The sequence below is a fragment of the Bombus terrestris genome, chromosome 14 (genome assembly GCF_910591885.1).
Source record: "Bombus terrestris chromosome 14, iyBomTerr1.2, whole genome shotgun sequence".
Taxonomy (NCBI): Eukaryota; Metazoa; Arthropoda; class Insecta; order Hymenoptera; family Apidae; genus Bombus; species Bombus terrestris.
In genome coordinates this window covers 7,533,369-7,553,858 of record NC_063282.1, presented here as the reverse complement: position 1 = coordinate 7,553,858, position 20,490 = coordinate 7,533,369, and the positions used below count along the sequence as shown (strand labels likewise).

Below are 20,490 nucleotides of genomic sequence, written 5' to 3'. Positions count from 1 at the left end.
AAAATGTAGACAAGATACCTCTATTCATACGTATACACGACATGCATACATGATAGTATCTGAAAAAGGGTCGCTTGTTGTATCTTTATCATTAGTTTCCATTTTAGTTTCCTTTATATCTTTTTAATACCTCTACAATTTCTACTATGAGTTTCCTGCTAAAGAAATTTGTCTTTTCAGTTGCAGTGAAGCTTTTAACCATTTTAATACTGGCACAAACGTTGACTACGCCAAACTAATGAAAGTTGTCCTACTCTCTTTGAACATAATTTTTTTTTTTAAGATTAGTTGAAATTTTTGACCGATTCGTTAAAATCTACGTTTATTGAATAGCATCCTGCGTGATTCTTTTGTTTTATTTGTAGCAAATCTTTGCAAATTTATTTAATTTAATTGAAGCAGATACTTGTCAACCCTTTCATTTCCAAATTACGTAACAGCCTAAGAACGTATCTCTGCAATATTTCTATCCAGAGAAACAAGCGATTTGCACAAATATTTGGCATAAAGCTTATTTGGAATTCTATCATTACAGTCCGACGAGAACAACACTCTATTTCATACGATTACTTTGTAAGGATGAAATTATGATCCTACGAAGACATACGAATTTTTGTCTCTCGTCTCAGCAAAATAAAAGAATACAAATTTTAAACGTTTCGAAACCGAAACGAGAAGCACAACGACGATTCTTTCATATTTTCCTTCAAATTAAATAGTCGTTCGACGATAGAAAATTACAATTGGACAAAAATTGATGTAATAGGGTTAACAGGTATCGGTATCCAGGTTGTGGGAAATTTTTCGATTACTCTTCACAGTCTCTCTATTAGCCGCAATTCTCTTCCTCGCTGGAATTTCCAACGTTCTAAATTCCTATCAGCGAATCACGTTGCGAGCTAAGTTCGATTAGTCCTAATTATGCGCCCGGAACATATTCCATCTCGCGTAACTGTCTGCTCTGTACAAAACACCGTGTAGAATTTCAGACAATGGCATTGAACGCCTCGGAAAATTGGACCGCGAATTCCTATTGTTCGATAGGTCAGAGAAAGTATAGTATATCGTCGATAATTACAGTCGACTTCGTACCGCCTCGAGGTTCATGTTGTGTCACGAGGGTTTCTTTTTTTTTCTTCTTTCTCTACCATTTCCAGATATACTCGTTGCCCTTTCTTTTCTCTTTACCATCAGACAGCATATTTAGAGAGCAGCGGTTTTCCCTTTTTTTCCTGTTTCTCTTTCTTTTTTCTCTTTTCTTTTTTTTCTTTTTGCGGCCATACCAATTTACAGCCACAGACGAGTCTCTAATTAGAAACAGGGAAAGATTTCGTTTCAGCTGGTAGCTATGACTGAGAAACACAACCGTCTGCTTGTTAATCATTGTTACACGATTGCTTCTTGTACCGTACTCGAGCAAAGGAAAACAGAACGAAATGGGAACAGTTTATCGGGTTTACTCAAATGGCAAGCAAAGGTAAGAGCAATTCTATCTATATTCTTACGATGGATCGAATAACTTACGACGAAACAATTAACGTAATGCAAAAGAATAAGCGAAATGTTTTAACAGCGGAGTTCGTTCCGTCTATATGCTGATACAGTTATGTAATTAAACACGAGGGATAGATAAAACAGTTAATGCGTCTAAGTAGATAAAAGGTTCGAAGTAAATTGGGGCAGATAATTACACGTTTATAATTTATCGTAGTTACATGTACCGGCAGGGTGTTTCATGTAGCGCGAATAAAAATTTAATTAAAAAAAAAAATAATAAAAACATATAATAAAATACCTTCAAACGTATGGAATTTTTAAGGAAAATTCATAATTTTTCTCAATTATAAATCATCGAGAATACACAGTGGACGTTAAACAAGCGTACTTTTATTACACTCAATGTAAGAGCGATGGACTTTTATTTTGACAATCAGCCTTCGTTATGTTAATAATGTAGTAGTTTTACGATATTGCCATTGATATTGCAAGAACTTTAGATAATATTTCTCTAAGTAAATACCATTGAAATTTCTTTGGAAATCTCATGAAACAGCCTGTATATATGAAGATCTATTCTTAATGTGAGAGTCCGATTACCAAATCTGTTTCGGTGTCTGTGTCACAGCACTTTGCCCGTAGCTTCCGAACGTTCTAGACATTTAATCCCCTAATCCGTAGTAGAGACCTACACACCGTGTACTTTTTCTACTTGTTACACGAGCACATCCGAATTCTCGATAAAAATGAAACAAGCCTACTTTGGTACAAACGTTCCCGTATATGTGTGTATCTAGCCACAATGTATGGCACATACGAAATGACTACAATCCCAGGATTAAAGAAATCTTTAATCTGTCCGATATCTAGACGATTATCGACAGCGATTAGGACAACTTACACGAAGACCACACGAGGAGATGGTTCGAAAAAACGATTGAGGATTTTCGTCTAATTTTCCCCTTACTCTGTCCCCTTTACCTCGACAACCCTTACGAAAGAAAGTAACACGGCCATTCGTAGGAAATTTGGAAAAAAAGAGAAACGAAAAGAACACTCAAGGAAATGAACAAATTTTTGGTAAACGAAAGTAAATCACAAAAAAAAAAAAAAACGAAACAAATAAAAAGACAAAACTATTCCAGTAGAGTATTGTAAGACACGAAAAAAAAATTGACTGACTAAAAGGGGGCTCTATTGTTTTTGCCCTTAGATGGGCCGGCCATTGTCCGGGTAAACCTGTTTGTGCGAAGCATTGCGACAATTAGTGACATCAAGATGGTAAGTATACATTAAACCAATCCAAAAATCTTTACAACGCGGTGCAATGCCATTTCTCTCTTGGCGGGTACTGTTTCCTTATTTTTCTGTTGCTTGCAATGATTAAAAGTAGGCGCAATGTAGGTCTTAGAGTCTCGATAATCAATTTCAGAAGCAAAACGAGAACCAAAAAAAAAAAGAAGAAAAGAAAAGAAAAGAAAAAAGTAAAGAACGTATAAAAGAAAAGAAGAAAAGATTGTTGAACAAGGCCTCAGCATTTACGCGAACGGCGACCATAACAATGGCAGCAAGCCAGCATCTTGTCCCTTCTCCGTTACCATTCATTATTGTGTCAACACTATCCGTTCCTTGCCAGTGATGCCAGATTTTATAAGAATTTTTCTGGGAATTGCGTGTTAATTCGACAGAGAAAATCCGATAAGGAGTTCTAATTGTTGATCTTGCGTGCGATTTCTTACGACTCCAATAGAATATCTTAATTCGAATAGAAGGTTTTTCTTTTTTTAATTCGAACAGAATCTTTTAATTTCACAGAGAATTATGCGAAAATTGCGTTTAATACGTTTCGATCGAAACAAATGAATTTCGAAACGGAGAATCATCATCCGATAAGTTTTTCATGCGACTCATTACAATTCGAATAGAGGAAATCTTTTTAATTTCACAGAGAATGATGTGAAAATTCTATCATACGACCTATTCGAATTGAAATGGTAAATTCGCTCGATAAAATTTCGATTGGAATCGAATTCTACGGTCGTGTGGAAATCTTCCATTTATATACGTCAATGAATAAGATTGCAGTACGATATACGAATTGCTAATGGTACGAAGGAACAGTCGTTAGAAATTCGCACGAGACCTCTGTCGAGTTTACCCTCCTGCTAGAATCGCATTACGTCTAATCGATCGCAAAAGGAAGTTTGCATTAATCGGAACATTAGGAAAGATTTTTCTTTCTCTTTCTGTAATAATTGGGAAAGCAATCTTTCCTGATGCTCTGTGGTTACAGTCATACGTACGAACATCGTCCGAAAATTCATTTTAAATATTTGAAGAATCGTCTGGCCTTGATGTAATTTATCTTACCGTGTGTACACGAATAGGCATTCCCGCCACAGAATTATTCGATCTTTAACGAAACGTTGTTGGCCGAGCTTACGTCTTGTATCGCCGTACGTAAATGTTGATAATTGTTGGCGACCAGGTTTTGGCTAGACTTTTCAATAAACGAAATTAAGCGAGCGAAGCCAAAACCAATAAAATATCTCTTACCAGTACCAGCGCGACGGTACAAGACATTATCTCCATCAACGATATTTCATTTTCGATCGAATAATTCTATTCAAAAATAGTTTTTCACAAGTATTCGGCAAATGGCCACGAAGGAATTTTCACGATTATCAATCATACAAATATACGATTCTAGGCACGGAGGGTGTCCTTCCCGAAATAAATCCTTCGATCTGGGAACACTGTCGCGCGACGCTCGCCATAGATCCCTTCGTAGATTCTGATTAAAAGTTCTGTCTGCTCCCATCGATCTCGTCTATCACTTTGTTGATTACTACCTGTCGCCTCCCCCTCACACCCGTTCTCTCACACAGCCAGATATACATATTAATCAATATCTGTTGCCTTTATTTTTCATCTGTGTACAATATTGATTCTCCCCTTTAATTTAGAATGACTAATCACACACAAAACCAATTAGCATCTCTAGCATAGATACAGGCATGTGGCATTCTAGCTTCGATGTTCACGTATGTACATACACAGTTTATACGCTATACATAGGAGCACAGGCGTTGTTACAGAGGGAGAGACGAAGAGAGAAAAATGAAAGATGAAGGGAGAAAAAGAGACGAAACTGAAAGATAAAGGAGGAGAGGGATAGGAAAGCGAGAAAAGAGAAACGAGAGGAGAGAAAGAGAGAGAGAGAGAGAGAGAGAGAGACAGAGAGAGATGGAGAGAGAGAGGGAAAGATAAGAGAAAAGAAATGGAAAGGGATTATATTGGCAGAGTGTTTGGTCTCATAGGTTCCCTCCAAGTTTTTCATCCCCGTTTTTCGTAGTTCCTCATAGTGCTTGATGACTTAGTAATTACGTTTTGCTACGTTTAATTGCGTTCACGAACGATCAGATACGTCCGGTTTTACTTGTTCTACCTTTTCAACGTGTCACACGATGTGAGTACACACAGAGGATCGATACAATTGTGCGTGGTTCGTAAATTATTTTCCGATCAGAGGCGGTCCTGACAAGTAGTTCTACGATAGGCGAAATCACACGTTTCACGTAGCTTCGTGACGAATCGTAGACGCGTCCGGATATACTTGAGACGAGGTTGCGACGTTCTGCGAATTTTCTGCATGCATTTCGCGCGATTTGCAACCTGCGTCAGGATATTGAGAAATCGGAAAAGGATTGGAATTTGAAATTTATCATAGTCTGTCTGGACTATGATCGAGATTCAACGATAGAAAAATTAATTAATAGAATGTACACGTGTAAAGACACAGGACAATAACGCGTCCAACCAAAGTATTGAAATTTAATGAAAGTAAACAGTACGTGGAAAGTGAGTCAAAAAGATTTATTCGAAGAGCGTCGAGCAACGAGGATGTTTTTGATTCACTGTGTCGACGATCTCTGTTTTACAAAATGCATTCGATAGAGACAACGATTCAGAAGAGAAAGCTATCCAGAAGTAATGTACAGAGTTTGTTTCAAATTTTCGATACCGGAACACGAGAGTCTTTTATGCTCACGTAAACCTCCTATCGAATTTCCATATTGCTAAATACAAGGCTAAGCCGCTTCTTACACGCGCGCTATAGAATGATTTTCAAAATTCGAAAGTAACATTCGAAGATTTGAAGAATCATTTTAGTAGCTCTGCGTTTCGCTTTAAAATGCAAGATCGAGTAAGATGCATTTATTTGTTTCATCCTTTCTTTTTCTTAATGCTTTCTTAATCTGAGAATAGTAGCATTGACGCAAATTATGTAAATTAAGGATTAGTGAATGCTCGACACTGACTACAGAAACAACGTGTCCGACGTCTTGTCCTGGTTCATGTAGGGCGGAATGTTACGCAAACACTCTGTATGGCTCAGGACGATACGCCTGGCTCGTCCAACCAACAAATTAACTCTTAAACAACTTGTTGAGATTGCCCATGATATAACAACGCAGAGAACAGTTATATCAGAAGCATCCAACGTAATTCAGTTTTTCAAATTGTCTTACAAAAATATCCACGTATTACACGAAACAATACAAATAAGAATTTATGGAAATTTCTATGAATTACATGACACACAAGACGATTCGATTTTTACTTGTATCTATACTCGCTTGAATATTTCAAAAGTCCTAATATTTCCTAGATATTTATTGAGAATGTTCGTCAATTACGCGAAATAATTGAGATTTTCTGTGAATTCAGATTTCATTTACAAGCTGTAGTCGTTCAAATATTTGTCAAAGAATATTTGTCAAGAATATTTGCGAATAGAAGCGAAAAACTAGTCGGTCTCTTCTTCATTTAACGCTTGTACGCGCGAGAAGTTACTTTATCTTGTTACCAAGAATTATGTACACGAAATTAATAAGACGGCAATATTACACGTATATTTGTTCAATATATACGAAGATCAAAACCAGGAGGAAACTATAATTTCCTGCAGCTATTCTCGATCCACTGAACTCGAAAATTAAGTACAGTAATTCTGCTACTGCTTCGTTTTTTAAATGGTAAAACCACGTTCTTAAGGATCCGTAAAATAATATACAAGATGTTCACGTTATTAATTGCCAGCATTTCTTTGTGAGAAACACATACAATGACAAGTCTTCTTTTATTTATTTATAAGTCAATGATTGTCTTCTTTTATTTTTCTCACAAAAAAAAAAAAAATAACGCTCGGAGCTAATAACTTGAACACTGTGTATACACGAATGAAAAGTTCTTATAAACGCTTGTAAAATTCTTAGACTCTCGATATACTTATATGTTATATTCATCAAATAAATTGTTCCTTAACTCATTCTTTCCACTTCTTTTTTTTTTTAGTGTCTATCTTCTTTTCTTCTCTTTGATGCTTTTCGTTAAGAATCTGTATTTTCACTAGTTTGCTTTACGATTGATTAGTTCGATCTGTTACTCCCCCTAAAGTTATCGTTCATTTTTTACTACGATATGTATACGTATAACGACCCATAAGAAACTCAAAGATAGTTTGATGATTTTCAAAAATCAAATGATACGAATCACTCGAATCAACGATTCACCACTACTTTTTCGAAGAAATCAATTCTCTTAAAGCGAAGAAAAAGAAATATTCGTAATAATATTAAATAAAGTACAGAGAAATACAAATAATAAATTAACGACGAAAAGAATATAGAATTTCGAAAAGTTTGCCCGTTTGATTGCAGGAAGCGCAGAAAGCGTAGAAAGCTCGAGAAGCGTTTCTTTCTATTTTCATTACATCCCTTCGATGCGACTGATATTACTCAACGATTGATTAATTTTATTTATTCTGTTTGCTATGTTAGATGGGCCCGCGGTTGTCCGCGTCAACATATTTGTTCGAAGTATCTCAAAAATAGATGACGTTACGATGGTAAGTTAAATAAAAAAGAAAAAAAAAAAATATCAAATGCCCTAAAAAATCACAAACACACGCCTACACGTACCTCTATTATATTATATATACATACTACTAAGTGTTGTACTACTAAATGTTGACTGTACAATCTGTATGTATTATAAATACAGAGATCGATATATATATTATGCTATTATACACATAGAAGTCGTTCTCTGATTAGTTAGATTATCCCAGCAACTATGGAGTTGTTATATAATTGTTCGTCGTTCTTTTTTTCCAAATATTCGCACGATTTCCGATTAGTAAACTCACTTTTCTTCCAATTGTAAGAACGAACTTGACGTACATCGGTTCCTTTTTCCGAAGAAGCACTCGTACGAAGAAACAGAGAAAACTTTGTCTCGTGCCCCGCGTGTTTATCAAAGTCGATGGCAAATCTACGAGATTCCTAGTATACTTAGTCGATCGACCATAACAAAAAAAAAGTTCTTTCTACGATCGAAGCGTAACTTATGATAGACAAAATTTTTTGATCCTTCTAGTATACCATAGCACGGTCTGGCACTGATGTTTCCGCAGTCTTATAGTTGAAAACCCCTTGAAAGTCGTTCTCTCGAGGAATGTGAATAGACATTTGAACGTTTAGAACGTCTAGAAGACGAGAAGATTTCGATTATAGTTGGCCAGAGAATAGTGGCTAGACGTGCAATGAATATCATTTACTATGTGTTTGTATGATAATACATACATATTAACCAACGTATTATACATACGCACACGTATTTCACTGCTAATTCTCTACGTAGTATTCTTATAATATATAAAGCTGCTCTTTGTCTCGCAATATATATATATATATAAAAATCTAGAAAGAGAAAGAAAAACGAAGAAGAAGAAACACACGTACACGTTACACGTTTCCTCTTTACCTCTTTGTGTTGTCTTTCCCTTTTATACCAGGCTCTCTCGTGCGTATTTAAGGCCCACTATCATAAACTTTTTTAATTCCACTATTATATTATCTCGTATGTTATATTAAGCAAGCATATGTTTTGTATGCATAAGAGAAACTCGAACTGTTACGAATAGCACGACCGGAAATTTTTCTCCACTCGCGAGGCAAAAGTACGAATTCTAAAAATACGGTATCTCTCGTCTTTCTAATATTTTTAATATTTTTAGATAACGATAAAAAATATTAAAGATATTAACAATTTTCGGCGAAGTATCAGAATCTCATTCCAGATAATTCGTTAAAATAGCGTCGTGCTGCGCGTAATTAAAAAAAAAAAAAAAAGAATACACCATATATACTGTCGCTCACACGCTATTGTGTCGTAGATGATTTAATGGAGTTTGTTGTTTTTTTAACATACGCATTCTCTGTTTTGGTTTTTCTATTCTTTCTTTTTTTTTTTTTTTTGTTCTTCCTATCAAGTATTGTATCACGTGTGAATCGTTGAGATGCTGACAAAATTGCCGTTCGCCTAATGGCGCGATATACACGCAGTATCAAGAATATATACACTCTGTTCGAATTTCTTGTTCGTTTCTTTACCCGTTTTATTATATTATTATCCTCCTTTGTTGTTTTATATCGCACATACGATTATATTTCAAGTAACATCCGCTAACGATTTTTCTATTTAATCCCTTATTGCATAATGTCAACTAGACTCGTGTGTTTCGTGCTGCTATAGTTTTTTTTTATTCATAGTACCGCTAAAAAGAAAACTTCGTTTTCCCGCACACTAACGCGGCTTTGTATTTGTTGCAAACTGCAAAAGTAAAAAAAAAAAAAAAAGAGAAGAAAGTGGGTGCTATCTATAATATGGGGTATTTTCTTTCAACAAAAACGTTAATGGTGGCGTTCACATTAACGCCACCCTATTTCCAAAAAATATCCTTTAATATCGTTTCTATCTCTTCTGTCTTAGATCTGCCTTAAAAGAAAGTTCAAAGAATATTCCCAATATTTAGATATTTTTAAACGTTTCGCTTCTGTTTGGTGATTCGTTAACTCTTTTAGGGGCAGAAAGAAAATTGTCGTATCTTTAGGATTGTTTGAAAAAATCAGCCCTTAAAGGTGTTAATCGATAAACTGGCGAAATTAGCGTGCACAGAATGGGACTTTGAGGAATTTTCGTAGAATTTTGTAAGACATTTCGCTCCTCGCCAGGTGTTTGTCGAATGTTAAACGAAATACTTTTCAGCTGGCTTACGATTAGATCGGACAATTTTTAGCTACATTTTACTTTTTTTAAAATAATCGTAATTGTTTCGACAGATATTTTGTAGTATTTGCTCTGAATTTCGTCTTCTACGTGCTATAGCAGTAGAGCTGAATACTTTTCCTTCAAACTGCGAGATCCGTTCAACTGGTGAGTCATTCCCTTTTTTTATTTCTCGCATGTGTTCTTTCTCTCGATTTGTCTGCGTAGAAAGACTAGCTCTTTTTATTTATTCTCTTTCTTTCGTATTTTATTCTACCTATTTAACGAACGCAGTAATTCTTTGTCCTTCTTTTTTTTATCCGTAAAATAGCACAGGTAAACAATTTTTCCATCCGTCTTACGAATTTTGTAGCATTTACGAAGCTTCGTTTGTTATTTTCAGTCGATTAATATATCTGTGTCTCGTTCAACGCACGTGGAAGAAATTATTTAATCGCCAATCGATACTGTAAATATGTTTAATACCGAAGTCGTAATTATCAAATGTTTCATATTCCGTGGCTTCGCGTATTTCTCATCAACTTTCAACGCAATTTTCTCGTAATTCCACTTTTGTTTAATATTACAGAGATAGAAGATAATAATTATTAAACCTCGATTCACTCGAGACATATTCGATTTCCTCGTTCGAGGTAGTAGCGACGTAGCAGCAAGGAACGTGTGTGTTCATCGGCCGATCTGTCCTTCAATCAATGTAAATTAGAGTTTAACGAAAATATTTAAAATATTTTGCAAAAAGAAAGAAAATACGAAAAGAATAAAGACAGATAAAAGAGAAGAAGAAAGTAGAGTGCAGTAAGGGATTAAACGATGGCGGGGCATGCACAGCATGTTGTACAGATGTGTGCAATTTTCAATCATTTGGAAAACGAGAAATCGTCGAAAATCACCGGTCCGCTCGGTAATATTCTAATTAAAACTATCGATTTCTGCGTGATGGCGTCTATAAAGTTTCAAAGTTGTTCGATGCAAAAACGACGACGACTACGAGAAATTATATGAAATTGTAGTTAATAAAACGAGATCGTAACAGAGATCTCGTTTTGTCAATAACGAGTTCATCATCGTGAACAAGCAGATCTTTGGAAGTTTGATGTAACTTCAACGTTAGCCTATCGAATAATTTTCGAATATTTTTCAAGATACTTTGTCTTATTATATTTTCCTATCTCTTTTTCTGTATGTTTTCCGTGTTTCCTTTGTTCTTCAATTTGTACGACGCTTAACAAACATTCTATGTATATATACACATGTATGCGAGCTTTTCTATTTATCCTTCTTCGTAGATCATTTTCCTCAAAGGATGCATTCGATCGAGATTTTTCTAAGGGAAAAAGGAATAACAGGTTTCGAGAAACGCGGTATCTCCGACGATTCCAATGGTTCTCCTTCGTTTCTCTGTGTAACATGCAAACAGAAACGAGGCAAGAATCGTTCGCTATCACCGTCTGGAAGCTGCTTAAAAAATGAAACGATATCATCGTTCATCTCATTCCTCACGAGTTACACGTTCGAATACCTTCACGAGACGTTCAGTCCATCATCCATTGTCAAGAGATCTTTTCCCCCTTTTGTTTCGACTTCGACTCTCGTTTAATCCTCTTTCGAACAAGTTGCGTATCGTCGCTGAGAGAAGTTGAGACGCTTACAAGCTCCAACGTAATTTTTGTTTCTTCGCTGTCATAGAAAATAGTGTAGCTTCAACGATATTATTTTTATAGAGGTTGTCTTGTCAAATTTTGGGACGCCTCACTCGCTACCTATTTGATTATCGTTGCATCTAATCAAGCATCTCCCCGTCTTAAAATATGTGACTGTAATCTTACCATAATTTTCATCCTTCATCGTGATTCAGCTTTAAACTGAACACGTTTTTTACGAAATGTTCAAAGTGCTCCTTTCAATCGCTACGTAAATAGTAAAAATAAATTGTACAACACTTGATCTAATTAAATATCGTAGATCAAGAAAACCGTTCTAACTCGTAGCGTAAGACTCGATAGCTGTAAAAGAAAAAAGAAATCGTCATTTTAATCGTTGCTATTTCTATTACAGGATAAAGAAATATGTTCGAAAGATTTAAACGATATACTAACTCGACCAATTCACATATTGTAGTCTAAAGTGGGACCACCTTTTCAAGAAGGATCCACATCATTGACGTGACTACGTTAAACGAGTCAACTTTCTTTCGCACAGAAGCGTGAACGATTTAAAAAAAGGGATCGAACTAAAACAAAGTGCACTCGATCATACCATTGAAACCATTAGCATTCATATAGAGTGGACACTAGTGGCTTGCGAATTTTTTATCATTTTTCCAAACTCTTCAGCCTCTCTTTATCTATTAATAAGTTTCTTGAGATTCGAGCGTCGAACGACTATTATATGAAACAAATAGAAAAATTGCCGAAAGGAAAAAAGGAAAAAGAAGAAGAAGCTTGGGAAGATGTTAAAAATTCGCAACATTCGTCGAGCTGTGATATCTCGAGGATCGAACACACGGAAGCCACCATAATTCGTAGCAAGTGGCGCGAAACGGCGCCGAATCGTTGCATAAACTAATCCGACCGCTCGTTTACTTTGCAATTCAATTGCCGAGGCTCGCATCGTGAAACATTTCATCGTGCAACATTAGCTAGCTTGGATGTTCTCATGCGTACAAATCATACCTCCATGACATCTCATAGTCATCCGCTTGTCCTATATTACCGGAGGAACGACGATTTACAGGCAAGCAAGTATCGCGTTGAAAAGTACCTGAGAAAAAAAAAGAAAAAATAAAGAAAGAAATGCTCTATCTTTTTTTTTTAGCGAGATCGATCAAAATTTCGAGAACCGCGAACCATTTCAGAATTTCCTTTGAAAACGAAAGAAAACGACGTGAAACGAAAAGTTCCTCCTATTCATGATCCAAAAGACAACCATTTCCTTCTTCATTCATATATACAGCTGTTTCGAAGGTGAAACAAAAAGGAAGGAAAATTATGCCGGATAGAAGCGGCCGAGTAACGAGCGAAAAGAGCTAAAGCCAAAGAATTAAAGAAAAGAATAACAAATAAATAAATAAATAAAAAATCCATGTAAATCTCGGTGCCACGGCAACTGATTTTTTAATTAATCGATTTGTTTTGTTCTGTTCCGGTCGACGTATTAGATGGGCCGACAAATGTGAAGGTCAACATCTTTCTCCGCTCTATCAGCAAAATAGATGATTATAACATGGTGAGTGCAATCTAAGTCAATCATCTCAAACAAAAGGCCTATATATACCAATCTGTATATCCACACATTGTGTATAACTATTAATATTTAAACGTCACGTGTATATGATGCCGTAAGACTTGCACTTGTCTGTACTTGTATTTGTATTACATGTGGTGTGTATATATTTATACGTATGTGAGGGGCAGCTTCGCAAACGAGAATACATACATATATAAATATATACATGGTGGATAAGCCGCGCTAACAGTTGGATGTGTGCTATCAGTCGCACCTCGTTGATTTTTCTCGATGTCGTTGACTGTCATGTTGATATACATATCTATAGATATATATATATGAATATATATATATTTACTATTTCATACATATGTATACATGTATGAATATACGTGTATATCCGTATAACGAACGTTATATGGTTCAGTTATCTACACGATATATACGTACATTCATATATATATATATGTGTGTATATATACATATATATTTGATTGTCGGAACGTTCGATTTTTTGATTGTGCTGGTCGTTGCAACCAAGTCTGTGCCTTGTTGGAATCTTTTTGCTAGAGAACTCAAGAAAAAAGAGGCGCGACGGATAATGAGAAATATACGAGACGATGCATAAAACATATAGACTCGACCCGTGGATTGCTTTCTTGTTCCACGTTTTTTCTTTATTATTCCTTTCGATCATGCGTGCGAGCGATCGTGTCAATCCTGACCCATCCCCTATTCTCCTATCATATTTTTCTATATGAGTTCTTTCTTTCCTTTCCTCCCTCTCTCTTTTTCTCTTTTTTCTTTTCGCTTAACTCCCTCCTTCCGTGAGAATTTTAGTTTTATTCTTTATATAAGTTGGTCAATTAAATTTTCCTATCCAAAATGCAATTCGGTCGAGATAATATTGGCCCAGAAAGGACGATATATTTGGTCTTGCAGATGAATGTCTGTTGAGGATTGTCTGGTGTCTTCGAATCGGTGATTGACGTGAGTCCCCTTGCTAAACGTGTCCTGAGTGAATTTGTTTCAGTAACAGGAGTGTTATCATTCGGCTCGACTAATATGCAAGTTAAGCGTGCGTATGCGGAGTTTCATTTCAAGGTTCACCAGCATTGCGTCAACCCAGCCACTTCCATGTAAAACACACCCTTATCGATTACGTGGAAAACCACGTTTTCTTTCGAAACGTTACCACAGAAATATATCACGTAAAAGACACTTTTATCACAATACGTTGGAAAAATCGACTTGCACTTGAAGCTACGTATTGTTCAATGGGCTGTATTATCTTAAAGACGAATTCTATCAATCAAAGATCCATCTTCCTAAACCTTTCATTCTATTCTTTTCATCCTTCATCTCTAAAAACATCGACTCTATGAAATCTCGAAAGTTACATTTACGAAAATGGTTGGTCCACTTCTCACCGAAAAAAAAAAAGAAAAGAAAAATACGATCCTTCGTACGCAGGCAGTCGAAGTCGAAAGTCAAAAGTCGAGGCTCCTTTAATCACTCCTCTTTTACGCGCCATATTCTCTTCTTTTTCTTTTTCTCTTCTCAGTCTTAATTTCTTCTTTTGCTGCGTGACTACTAGAGCCTGGACGGAGCAATCGTTGCGGAACACTTGGAATCGTCATGATCTGCACCTGTCATTTTATCCATCCGATTTCTCAACCCTAGCGTCGATCTTGTATCTCGTCGGTAACAAGTTCGAAATATCGAAAAGCGTATTTGCATTTGGCTATCGCGCTCAATTAGACGACGAAGACGACAGTGGCGATGGTTTCGAACGATCGTCTTTATTCCAGCTCTAGTGATGTTCGCGATGTACATGTTACCGTAAATATGTCCGAACACCGGCGAGTGTTAGGTTTCCCGGGTAAATCCTAATATCTTCCCGTATTCCGACTTTTACGATAACATATACGTATTGTACACTGTTCTGCCGTGTGTTGCTTCTGCATTTGCGGGTTACATCGACGTTTTACGGCCGACGGAATTAAGATAAGCAACGTAAGAGATTTTAAGGGATTTTAAGAAATAGTTTAACCTTGCTGCAATCCTTGGATTCTTGTTTTTATCCTATTTTTATTTCATTCTGGTTCTTATTTGAACGAGCAAAAACAGATTTGTCATGTTCCAAGAGAAACTCCACGACGGATAAAGCCGAAGAGAAATTTATTAAGAATAAAGAGCACGATCGGGTGTAAAATGATCCGAAGAACGCAGCACGGTTAAGAGGGAAAGAAAGAAAAATTAAGAAAACTTAAATTGATAACCAATGGTCACGCGATAACTTTGTCTATCGTTAGCATATTCGTTATTGCGTCTCTAACTATTATCTTATCTCTATACTTGCATCGTTGCTAGAAGAAAATATATGAAAGCATATTGCGGGTTGAAATTGGACGATGCAGAGAAAGGTCGGATGACTTTTGATTTTCAACATACCGCGCTTTACAAATATTTGGGAGTTTTACTTACGCTCGTATTTTGTAAGTATCTCTTTCAAACGAAATTTGCATATTTCATCACGAGTCGCTTGTTCGCCAATATTATTCTCACGAATATCGTTCACGAATATTAAACTCGCGAATATTATACATATCATTCTCATAAATACTCTTCGCGAATATTATTCTCACGAACGCTTGCAGATTCGCTTCGCCGACACTTCTCAAGGACATATGCAAATGTTGTCCGTTCCACGAATTGATTGCACGCAAATTTCGTTTACCTCGCCGATATTCTTCTCGAAATTTTTATTCCACCCATTCGCTCGACGATCATTCGCAAATGCCCTGCGCATATTTCATCGTCGATACTCGTACTATCTACGTTCGTCAGATTTGTACAACGTCGGATTCTTCCATTTTGCTCCGACGTCGATCGCAGACAAATAACACAGTCGTGTTATTTAATCCGTTTTAACGCCTTGTAAATACGAAAAACGACCGTTCCGTACGTAGGGCCGGGCGTGAGGCGTGCAAAGATTTAATGACTTTCGACTCCGAAGAGGAAGCTTTCGATAACATCTGTCAGCCTGCAAACTGCTCCTTAAACATCGCAAACACGCGCGGTTGAGTCTAAGGGTGACGATGAAACGAAACGATAAAAATCGACTTCATCATGCAAGTCCTAGAGTGGTCTTTTTTCTTTTTTTTTTTCAAAAGCTGATTCAATCTTCCGGCCTCCAGCTTCTCTAATCGTCGCTGAGCATGATAGAACGGTGATATTTCAGTGGCCACGGCCGTCATTGTCGGTACATATTTATTGAAATGGGAACGAGTTATTGTGATTGGTTACGTCACGAATCGTGCATACTTGTCTCTATCATTTCTTTTTTTTCCCCTCTTTTTTTAATTCTAAGATTGCATGTTCTATTGTACACTGTCGATACAAAGTTTGGAAGTATCGTCGTATGAGATTTTTTAAATATAACGTGTTTTCTTTTTGTTTAAGACAAATAACGTTTTCTATAGATGTTAGAAACCCTCGACATTTCTTCGACGTGATTTTCTAAATAATCGAATGACGGCGAGCTCGAAGTAATTCGTACATGACTGCATAACTTTTCTTTGCTTCTGTAAGTAAGTCGTTCTCGTGCGAATAAATCTGACGTTTTATTAGAAATTGAATTGAATTCAAGGAATTTGTACAGCTTTGAGAACGATTCTCTGCTTCCAAACTTTCTGTCGGTGATGTATGTATATGTACATCCCAGCTCATAAATATTAGAACACCTGCTGGTCTCGTTCCAAACCTCATGATCGATTCAAATTAGCACGACGATTATTATGCAGTCAGACTCAGGCACAAGTACATGCGGTAACTTCTTCGAAATTATCATTGAATGTTTGAACAAATTTGCTCTTCTAGGTACTGACGACGAATAGGTTAAGAATTTTTGAATATTTAAATTGCTTGGCGTTAGAAATTTGCCTTCCAAAATAAAGATTTACGTATGTACTTCTCTAGTCTCGAAGATTGACCTAGATAGTCTAACCTACTTCTTGAAAATTTCAATAATATCGCCCTATCTTTATTTTTGGAATCCAAATTAGATATAGGGTGTACTACTTCAATCTTCTTATTCCATACGTTTAACTAGTTTTTAAAGGAGCGGTCAACCCACCAGCCAAAATAGGCATTAAAAGAAGATTTCTTAAATTCAGAATCAACAGGCATTTTTATTACAATACGATATTATACATATATTACGTTATTTATACGAAGTGTCTCCGAAATCATAATGCAAGCAGTACACGAGCAAAAAGAAACGTCGAATACCTCGAAACTTGCAATTAACGCACGCCTACCCAACGAATCTTCAAACTCATTTTTCTCGAAAATGAAGCATTAAACGAAAAAATGTTATTCCTCTTCTTCGACTTATTTTTTCACGTAGAATCATCACTCGACTTATTGTACTATGATTTCGAAGACGTCATAGTACACGTATGTACACACGTAATTTTCTTATAACTGTGACTGTATTAATTATTTATAACGCAAGATTTTAAATTACTAGAAGTTTTCATGACTCCCTGATAATTTTATAAATTTATGCCTCATTTTCCATGAGTGTCCTAATATTAATGAACAGGGTTGCGTACTCCAAGAGTCTAGCCCATCCTTATCCTAGTCCATTCGTCTCTCTTCACGTCCGACTCATCTATCTTTTCTTAGCTATCTTTTTTCTCTGTCTGTCTGTATCGTTGTCGTCCATTCATCACTGGAACATAAGATATTTCGCGAAAAACGTCGCTGGAAAAAACCCGGCCGAGTCGAACTTCATCGAGCCATCGATCAGTTCAACAGCCATCCATATGTCAACCTTCATATCCGTTCGAAAATCACGAGCTTGTCGCTTGAGAATCGTCGAAGTGGCGCATCTGCGCGATAATCGACGCGAAATATTGTGGGATCTCGAGGAAAGATAACGTTGAACAAAGGAGGAAAGACTCGATGCAAAGGCCACCGTGAAGAAGATTAACACGTTCACTGCTGATCAATCTTCTATCGCTTATGACATGCACTATGCTTCAACGAGTCATTCTTATCAGACATCGTAACACATTTTATGGCACAATACATCTTTTACAACATCCGAGAAACATAATTTGGATCATTCGATCGATAACGAATAATGTTGAAAGTGGAAAGTCTATTCTTATTTTCCCATTTTCTCAAAATGTTCGCTTGGAGAAGTACACGGTGAATGTGAAAATGTTAAAGAATCGATGTTTTGAAATTCAGTTACGCCCATTTTGCAGAATATTCTCCTTTTCTAATACACTTTGATATATTTGTTACGTTCTATCTTTATGTGGAACATGTATTTCAAAGGTTTTTCGCGCAGCTGTTATGTCCCGTGAAGGGTTCCCGAAGGAGAATTAACATCGTCCAGAGAATAATCTGCGAAATACGTTTCCTGGGGAATAATAATATTCTCAAGATTAGTTTGGCGCGATGTCGATAATCCTCGAGAAATATTCTTCGCACGTATATCCCGCAATATCATCAACGGTATAGTAATGGAAGCTGCGAATATAATTTCACTGACTTCGTACTTAACCGAAAACATAATCGGCAAAAATAAGAATCGATCGTCGATAATAATTGATATCGTTCATCGGAACCATTTTCTATAAAGAAAAAACTGGAACTAGGAACAGACCTCGAAGATATTCGGTCTACATTAAATTCCTATCCCGAATCAAAGAACACGATGTGATGAAGCATACGATGATAAAATCTTTTAATCGACGCGCTTAAGCGAATTTTCTCCACCAAGCTATATCGTTGTTTCTCTTAAAGAAAGAAGGGTTAAAAAGGGCATTCGAAGGAAAATCGTGGAAATATGCTTTTAGCTCGTCGCTCTAGAAGGCTTGACTGTGATTATGTATAGAAAAAAAAATCACTTTTTCCATGCAGCAACATCTCCTATGGTTTTCCTTAAAGGGAAACGTTTAAAAGGACGACATGGTATGTACCGTTCGTTTCAATGGAACGATCTTCTCTCTTCTATTCTTTCACCTTCGTTTCATCTATTTTTTTCGTATTATTTTTTGTCTTCTTTTATTCGTTCTTTCCTTTCCCTTTCTTTAATCTTTCTCTGAGTTTAATATTTTCTCTGTCACGCATACGATCATTTAATTCAGCTACAAAAAAAAAAAACGTCTTCCAGCCTATGATAGCGAAATCACGATATAGAAAGGTATTGGGTTCGAAGATAGCACGTTGTGTATTGGGTTAAATTGGCGTTTGCGAGTTGCATTCGCTACTTGCTTGAACCGAGCATTGAAAAATGCGATTTTCTACCTGCGAACTTTCTTCTTTTGTATTTCGCTGATATTTGTTAACAAATATTAATTTCTCGCGTCTGTTGTCGTACAATACGCTTGTCGAACGAACTTTAATTTCGATTCAAAGATACGGTTCGTTCGTAATAAAAGTTTCATTTCAACTCCGATGTCGATATCAGTTTTTCGAACTGAGGATTAACGAGTATAGGGTTTATATAATGTCGCAAAATTTTTCGTCCGATACATTGTTACGACAGTGATGCGATAGAAAAGCTTCTGAAATGCAGTTACGTTAAGAGATCGATATCGAGTGAATGGCAGTTTCGCGGCGTCAGGTATTCGTCTTTATTAAAGTGAATATAATTTGCTATAAAGTAACGATTAATTATGGTTAAAATCATGGTCTAATATCAAAAAGAAATTGAGAAGCAGGACGTCTTTAGGAGAATTAGGAATCTTTAGAAGAATAAGAAATTATTGGCTGATAATTGAATTTTATATAATTTTTAATCGGTTCGGAAAGAACGAGCTGTTCTTAGATTTTCATACCGAAAGGTAAGAGGATAATAAAATACCGACGAAAGTGCTACTTTTGACACGCTGAAATTTGCCATCCGTACGACAGAGTCGAATTATTAGCTGACTCGTACTACTTGCGTGTAATATATTCATGAGAGTGAAAGTGAATGGGCTGAATGAACCGTTGAGATGTATCGCTTTTGCAACGTCAGACCGATAGAAAGTATGTTGAATAATTAAATATCGCCTGTGAAGAAAGAATTGTATCGTTTACCTTTCACACGAATATATGCTACAATGATATACTTATCGTTTACTAACGATAAAAAAGAAAAAACATAACGAGCCATATCTGAATTAAAATTTTGTTAAATACACAAATTCTTCGCTTGACTATTGGTTATCAATATTCCTCTTTAATCATCGTCTATTCAATGAGCTAAGGAAATTTGATTTTTGTGGGCAAGTTCAGGTGGATTATTTTAATAGCGTATACGATATAGTATGAATATTTAAACAACAGGAGTTCCATAAGTAAAATCGCGGCTTTTTTTCATTTTTCGACGATTACTTCCTTATGCAGCGCTCTGTGTAAACGGATTTTTCCACCGAAATAAAACGATTCTAAACTGTCTTTAAAAGTAACTTACAAAGGAGATTATTTTTCAACCGCGCACAGCGCTCAATACTTTTTGTCGCGGAGTTTCAGCGAGCTCGCGCGTGTTTTACGCTCAATTTTGAACGGTTTTTCCCAACACACCGACACGTATATAAAAAAAAAAAAAAAAGAAATAAGAGAACCATG

General features: G+C 36.2%; 1 protein-coding gene across 14 annotated transcripts in view; it reads left to right on the top strand.

Moving 5' to 3' along the window:
• LOC100650743 (glutamate-gated chloride channel) overlaps nucleotides 1-20,490 on the top strand; it is a 41,587-nt gene that overhangs the window by 8,131 nt on the left and 12,966 nt on the right. For 6 of the 14 annotated variants that reach the window (XM_012316454.3, XM_003400763.4, XM_012316458.3 and 3 more), the window contains exon 4: nucleotides 2,711-2,778. The exons of 1 other annotated variant lie outside the window; for it this stretch is intronic. In XM_012316454.3, coding sequence (XP_012171844.1) covers nucleotides 2,711-2,778 — 68 coding nt within the window. Of the gene's footprint in view, nucleotides 1-2,710; nucleotides 2,779-7,340; nucleotides 7,409-12,787; nucleotides 12,856-20,490 lie in introns of those variants that run through there. 7 more of the 14 variants (XM_012316455.3, XM_012316461.3, XM_020866388.2 and 4 more) reach the window with 4 other exon arrangements.